The sequence below is a fragment of the Lepisosteus oculatus genome, chromosome 13, assembly GCF_040954835.1.
Source record: "Lepisosteus oculatus isolate fLepOcu1 chromosome 13, fLepOcu1.hap2, whole genome shotgun sequence".
Taxonomy (NCBI): Eukaryota; Metazoa; Chordata; class Actinopteri; order Semionotiformes; family Lepisosteidae; genus Lepisosteus; species Lepisosteus oculatus.
In genome coordinates, this window is record NC_090708.1 from 24,784,686 (window position 1) to 24,792,766 (window position 8,081).

At 35.9% G+C, this 8,081-nt stretch overlaps 1 protein-coding gene and 1 long non-coding RNA gene across 2 annotated transcripts in view; one reads left to right on the top strand and one right to left on the bottom strand.

The window, feature by feature from the left end:
- Positions 1–3,580, bottom strand: part of epha6 (eph receptor A6) — a 280,518-nt gene extending 276,938 nt beyond the window's left edge. Inside the window, exon 1 of the mRNA XM_069197241.1 lies at positions 2,950–3,580. Within this exon, the coding sequence (XP_069053342.1) occupies positions 2,950–3,070 (121 nt within the window). The 5' untranslated portion in view covers positions 3,071–3,580. The remainder of the gene's footprint in view (positions 1–2,949) is intronic.
- Positions 3,191–4,777, top strand: LOC138242135 (uncharacterized). Its single transcript, XR_011191384.1, has 3 exons — positions 3,191–3,258; positions 3,483–3,682; positions 4,702–4,777. It is a non-coding gene; the product is annotated as an uncharacterized lncRNA (long non-coding RNA).
- Positions 4,778–8,081: the final 3,304 nt, after the last annotated feature.

An 8,081-nucleotide genomic window follows, 5' to 3' on the forward strand; every position in this document is an offset into this window, starting at 1 on the left:
TTTGAATGCTATAAAGACATCGTTGATGATTTAAGTTCACTATTGTGACATTGACACCTAACAGTATTTGCTGAACTCAAAGCGATAGGTATTTGATTTTAAATTCTAATGACTAATTCAATGACAAAAAAAGAAAGCTGTAAAAGAGGCAAAGGAGATACAAAATACAAACTAATAGTGTCTAGGTGTATTAAATTTGTTTTTCAATATTAGGTTTTTTTATGAAGTACAAAGCCATTTCTTTGTAGAATTACTCTTTTTGTTCAAGCTACCTACACAATTTTGCCAATGAGTGTACATAAACTATATATATACAAATGATCGGGAAAAATGCAATAATCTGATTTGAAACACTGCACAACAGATTAAAAGGAAATGCAGGAAATATTGTTTGCACTGCTATGTTGCTAATTCTGTTTTGGTTTTAAAGAAAGAAATGAAAGAATATTCAATCTACTCCTCATCAGTTAAGGGTTAAATCACTGAACCGCAAACAGTATCACACTGAGCAAAACAAGAAAGAAAGCAAAAAAAATGCAAAAAGGTTCTCTGATAGTAAACAGTCAAAACTCAAAAGCCTTGTACTCAAAAGTCTTTTTAGTCAGACCTGATTGGGAATGTCAGTTCTCACAGAAATAAACAGATTGGCAAAATGCTGAAGTATTTTTAAGTTGGGTGTGTACAGTATGTCTTTTATACCGCTTTATGCTCCAGCAGGTTTTGAAATGAAAACTTTAATATGCTGTGAAGTCATGAAGAGTATGTTAATAGTTTCTCAACACATTTAAGCATTAACGTCACTCACAGTGTTTTGATGCATGACTACAGTATATCACTGTATACTTGAAGGACTCAAAAAAGAATCTGTTGACACAATCAAACTCAACAATCCTTATGTTTGTATGTTTTTTTTTTCTTTTGTCAGCATGATTTCTTTTCAAAATGTGTTTTATCTACTTTCCCCAATATGGCATCTTTTTCCACCTAATTAGCAGTCCCACAATACCACAGTTATCAACCGCACCAGGTAATGATAAGAATGAATCCATCTTCTATTAATCTGTGTTGTTATATGAGTCAATCTGACTGAATTATGAATGAATGAATTAGCATGATTTTATCTGTTTTAGGATTTGTTTCTTTCCTTGTGAGATAATGATAATGTACAAAAAAACACTACAGATTCCAAACGAGATCAGAATAATATGACATACTGTACTTAATTTATGGAGCACCTGTTAATACGGAACACTTGTAAATAAAATGACTTCAAGCACTACAGTACGTATTAGCATTACAGTGAAGCAGTATAACTTAAATGTACAGTACAGTACTGTGTTAAGGTTGCAAACCTGCAGTATTACGATTATGCTAACTATTTAACAGACTGGAAATTTGTATTCAAATAAAAGCATGTTAGTAATGCTGACCTTTTCCTTGTTATTCTTACGTTGTGTCTGAACTTCATATCACGATCGCTTTTCTATCAGCACAATTATAAAAATAATTTACCCATGAGATATTTGACTGCTGATTAATACCTGTGATACAAAGAGAAAGATAATTTAAATATCTTCTAACAGGTACCCGGACATGACAGAGAAAGTAGACAATCCCTGCAACATTATACTGAATATGAAGTCTTCTTAATAATGCTGTCGTCAAATGTTGTCTATCGAGATTAGAAGTGCAAAAGCTCTGTTAACTCAGTATTAACATATTCCCAGCGCACCGATGGTCAAACTCAAATAGATGATTTTGTTCTTCCTCCTAAAATCACAACCCCCCGACCCAAATCTTTTCACAAAACGATGTTGCATTTTGTTTCTTGATTTAAGGGCAACCAATTTATAAATACGAAATCCAGGCACGGTACTGCACACCAGTAGGATTCTCGACCCGTCTGTGTCTATCTCTAGACTTCTGACGTTGCTTTTTAATTATACTTATCATTTTAATTATATTATTCATTTATCCATGCTGTGCCTGTTAGATTGCTAATTCAACATCGCATGGCTTCCATTAAAACTAAATGTTATTTTCTTGAAACAGATCCTCTGAAATCAGTTACGAGTAATCTGTAATCTGTAATCTGTTTTCCTTCGTAAATACCTCACTTTTGTTTTTTCATTATTACTTGATATTTTTATTGCCATTATCATTTTGTTGTTAGCAAGCTACTGTATTTCAGTCCGAGATAAGGTGCTTCGAGATGCAACTGCGATAGTACTACAGTAATACTGCACATTCAGTGCTAGAAATGTTACCTGTCAATCTTTTGAAACTATTCAACACAAGGTTTAGTCCATGCCAGTCACTGCCAGTTTGGCAACACAGTGGCAATGACAGTAATTAAAAGACTGTAGAGATCGGTTAAAGGTTCCCTGAATCATATGTTCCCGAAGTTCACCTGAGTATACGAGGTACCGAGAAGGAAGTGCAGGGTCTAGTTTTGTATTACGAAACTAAAATAACCATTCAGGTTACTTCTACTTGTGTATCTTAACAAAACTGCAATATGTTACATTTCTGTGGTCTACAGGAGCAAACACACGTGTGCCTTTTCTGCATCATCTGGGTTCAAAGTTCACTTCTTCATTAAAAGGTCGCCAGCTGGTGTATATTCACTTTGCCCCAAAAATAAGCCCGTGCATTAAAAATAAATATATATCATAATATGACACTCTTTTCCAAATTGCGGGGGGTGGGTGAAACCTTACATACATACATAAAAATACCTTAGAGACAGACTTGCGGCACCTGCTTCCTTACCAGAAAAGCGTATTAATGTTTAATGCAAATAAATCGGCGTGTGCATCCCAGAAAGCAGGCTGAAATTTATCGAAAACTTAATAAAAAAGTCCAAATTCGCTTGGCTAACAATTAATGCGGATAGTGAATCAGTCTAAAGTTTAACTTTAATGACACACGTTTGTAGCGTCGTCTTACCTTGATTATTGTGACTGGAGTCTGTAAAAAGAGCCCTTAGTAACAGGAACACGAGGCAGAATTTTACTCCAAAACCCATTTCTAAAACATCCACTGAACTGCCCAGCAATCCTCCGGCCATCAACAGGAAAAAATCCACTTGTATTTCCTCAGAATGTGTTTAAATCCCTCTGAAATATTCAAACAGAGAACAGACCTTACCATTCCCACGTCTTACTTAGTCCCTCTTCTCACAGATCAACTGACACAGTACTGTAGCCAGATCCATAGGATGCTCTGAATAAGCTACAAGCAACCCACACACGAAAGGTACGTTTAGAAAGTTGAGTCCTTACTTCTGAATTTAAGGGAGCGCGAAATAAATGTCAATTTACGTTGCTTTCCTGAAAATGTAAAGTCTGAGTGAATCAGAAATAATAATAATAATAATAATAATAATAAATACGTCTTTGCTTGGCACAACTTCTTTGCACACACAATAAGCTGAAGATATTATTATTGTTCTTTTGTATGTTTAAATCCTTTCTCTTTAGTTTCTTTAGAACTCCTTGTGAACATGCGTACACCCCAGGTCTCCGCGATGTTCTATTTGCATTGCCGGTGTATTAATGCACCAGAACGCAGCTGAAAAGGACACGTCTCGGATAACAGACGACTTGCGGTAACCTGCCTGCGGTTTACAGCACAGAAGCATCCCAACCTGGATGCAGCCAGCAACGTTGACTCCATCCAAGTAGGTAAAGCGAAGAGTTGAAAGATTATTGTACTGGGAGCTCGGCGCTAGAGGGAGTTAGCTGACAAGACAAAAAATCTGGGTGCGTGCGTCTTTAGTACAGTACTGTTGCATCAATCGAAGAACTTAAGGTAGAACTGTAATGTGCAGTTTTGGTCTCATTACAGTTTATAGCTCGGAGCTAATCGGTCATGTTTAGCGTTTTTCCTTTTAGGTTCTTATAAAGGTTCTTCAGGATTCTGCGTAAGCCTTCCCCTTCATACATATGTATATTTTCATTCCGTTTTGCTTTTTTTTTTTACCTTATCACAGATAAAGATTTATGTTAATGCCCGTATAGATTATGAAGTTTGCGCTGCAACTAAAATAAATTGGAAATGCCATAGCAGGGTGAATAGTCCTTAAACTATAACTCCTGATAAATTCCATATAATGTCATGTAGATGGCACTGATGAAGATACGAATGATAAAGATGGCGATAATAATGATAATGATGATGATGGTGATGGTGACTTTAGTGAAACAACTAAGTGTGCACAAAGACAGCATGGCATTACTGGTAACACTTTAAAAATGTGTGAAAACAATGAGTGGAAATGTGTGAAATGGATTCTCATGGAATATGACTAGTACTTCAGGGACTTCCTCTGATTTCTTAAGAGATTCGTGTAACAGATAATAATAATAATAATAATAATAATAATAATAATAATAATAATAATAATAATAATAATAATAATTGCTTACACTTATATAGCGCTTTTCTGGACACTCCACTCAAAGCGCTTTACAGGTAATGGGGATCCCCTCCACCAGCACCAATGTGCAGCATCCTTCATACAGATGATCAGCCCGAGATTAATACTAAATACTGACTTCTTTGCCCATAATTATAAAGTTAATAAACATTATAATAAAATGAATAAAGATTTTTTTTACCTTTTTAATCAAATGCATTGCAAATGTGAACATTATAAACATAGGTACTGTATATTGATAATCTTATTTTCTTTTTCAGATGATTGAAGTTCTATCCTGTTACACACAATTATGAACATTTGTACTGTATCTTTCACAAAATAAACACAACATCCAAAAATAGCTTCCTTTCCCCTTTTTATTTGTGAACATTTTCCCCTTACCCTCTGGCCAAGAATGAAGAAGACCTAAAAGCATGTATTGTTCTTGTTGTGCACTTTGTGCAATCCTGAGTTTTAAAACAGAAAAAGTCAATAATAATTTTATCTGGCCTGGACCCCCTGGAGGTAGTGGCTGAGAGGAGAATGGTGTCCAAACTAGAGGCCATCATGGACAACGTCTCCCTTCCCCTCTATGACATGCTTGTAGAAATGAAGAGCAGGTTCAGCAATAGACTGATTCATCCACGGTGCGACAGGGAGCGCTACAGGAGGTCATTCTTGCCTTTTGCCATAAGACTGTACAACGCATCCACCTTGCGTCTGGGCAGAGGCAACATTGACAGTGACCTGTTTCTGGACTGAACAGCAAACTGATGCATCTGTTCTTTTTCTTTTCCCGTTTTAAAACAATATATGCCAGGGACCTGTGCAATACATTTATATTTATTTATAGTCATATTGTGCAATATGACTTTTTTGTGTACTGTTCTGTTCTGGTTTTGTTCTGTTCTTTGTGTGTTCTGGACTGCGAGTAACTCATCTACTGATTGTATTGTATGTATTGTATTATTATTATTGTATCATTCATTACACTGTGTCTGTGTTGTCTGTGTTAAGCTGCTGTTGCACTGCAATTTCCCTCACGGGATCAATAAAGTATCTATTTATCCTCATTGGGTGAATATCAGATTACTTTATTGGCCATATACAATTTCTTGTATTAGGAATTTATCTTTTCACATACCCCAACTTGCTCTCCATGGGGCACACAGACAGAGAGAGAAGCTTGGGGTCAGAGTGCAGGGTCAGCCATTTATACAGTACTCCTTGAGCAGTTGGGGTTAAGGGCCTTGCTCAGGGGCTCAACAGAGTAGGGTTCTTCTGCTGGCCGCAGGATACAAACCAGCAACCTTCCATCCACAGGTGCAAGATCCTTAGCCACAGAGCCACTACACTATCTCTAGATGGAGAGGAGTCCCCATTACCTGTAAAGCGGTTTGAGTGGAGTGTCCAGAAAAGCGCTATATAAGTGTAAGCAATTATTATTATAAATTATAATTACATCATGCTGGCTCAGATGATTTAAGTAGTCTGAATATCAACGAGCAGGAGAAAACCTAATAGTATAGACTGCAGGCGAAATTTTCTGATCAAAAACGCATTGCTAGTTGGTTTAAAACCTGACAGTTCTTCAGCTATTGGAAAACTGGATGCACCATCTCCAAGACCAAAAATGGCCAGAACCACAGTTATTAAGACCCAGAAATATAAGAAGGTTACACATAAAACAAGGTAATTTCTACTGAAATGCCACCGAAAAAAACAACAACATTTGCTTAAGGGCAAAAAAGCTGATAATCTGTAGCTCTTTTCTAAAACTCATTTTAATTTGTGCTTCTCAGAATTTTTTTTTCTGTATCATCATCAGGTTCAGAGAAATCTATGATATTTATTTAATTAAGTTTGAGTTTTTCTATTGAAGTCTCTGCCTTCAAATAATTTAAGAATTTGAGAAACTATGGCCCTTGTGAGCAGAGCATTCTACTCAAACAGAATGAATATGTTCAGTGGTGCTAGAAAGTTTGTGTATCCTTTAGAATTTTCAGAATTTCTGCATAAAAATAGAAAATATTGGATCATTTTGATCAATAAATAAATGAAAAACTATATCATTTTGTTTAATTGGGTTCTCTGTATCTGTTTTAATGACTTAGATGAAGATCTGATCACATTTTAGGTCAGATTTATACAGAAATTCAGAAAATTCTAAAGGGTTCACTAACTTTCTAGCACCACTGTACAACAGTGTACAAAGCAGTACATCCACAGAAGTCTATAAACAAAACTGGAAAACAGAGAGAAGAGAGACACCTAAGCCTATAGACATTGGAGGGTAAAGAGGTGGGCGTTCAGGTCACAAACCTCAAACCACATTTTTGGGTGGTTTGAGGAAGCCAGAGAAAGCCCATACATAATGTGATGAGAACATATCACAGACACCATGCAATCAGGTGCCTAAGACCAGACTCCAAACCAAGACCACTGAGCTGAGAGGAAGCACTCTTAAAACAGCAAAAAATAATAAACCTGAAGAAAAATAATTACAATAATTCTATACTTCTATTCTATTCATTCTGATGGGCAAAGGCTACAGCTTGTTGTATGATACTGTATGTGCAAGACTGCAACTAAATTAGTCATATCGCATACACATGGTATCCAAATTTATTCAGGTGCGCTAAGACATATTTTAAACCCAGTTTTGACTTGTGACGTTGAGACATCTTTATCTTTTGCAGTCATGGTCCATTATGTCTCATCAATATCAGTCTCTGTAAAATGTAGCCTTAAGCTACGCTTTGATTTGTATGTCATTGATTTCGGCAGTACTGGTTTTCCCTACCAGAAACAAGGAATCATGCACTACCCAATAAAGTCTTTCTCTCTCATTTTCCTGATTCATTTGTCTTTTAAAAATATTTTAATCTTAAATACTTTAAATTGACAATATGATTTTCTTAATTAGCATTTTGTAATAAGTCATCATTATACTAGCATTAATTTTAGGAATTTAAAACCAGAACTGCAATTAGTTGATTCATTGCCTTGTATGAACATCTTGTATTGTACATCTGCTTCTAAAATTCTGCTGTTCATTCTTCACACTCCAAGCAAACGCTCCACAGCAGAAGATCAACGGATTCAAAAGACACCCACTTATGTTTACATCTGTTTTACATATATTGTATTATAACTCAGAGATATACACATATATACTGTACATGCATTCACAAATATCTATTTGAATCCCAAGGAAACAATGTTTCAGAGTGCAGTATATGAGCATAAGTTACAATTAAACTAGAGACAATTAAAGAAAAAACAAATTTATATACACTATGTGTCTCGACTCACCACAGATTAATATAATGCTTTGCTGCTTGTATAATTAACGGTGCAAGCTGGTGAAAGACACATGTACATTTTGTAACTCAGTGATCTGCACAAGCAGCTTTAAGGGGTATAGACATTTAAAGAACCTATATTTGTCACACACCCTCTAATGGACAGTAAGGCAAATTTACCATGCCTCATGCCTCACACCTCTTCTCACTTCTGATTACACCTAATTAGCCTTGGGCAGAGCAGAAACAGCTGTGAACCCATTTCTGGTAACCATAGTTTTTGGAGTTCATAATTTGCCAGTTTATGCAGTGACTGACCCATCACCAACAGCAAATAATTGTGCAACTGTCTG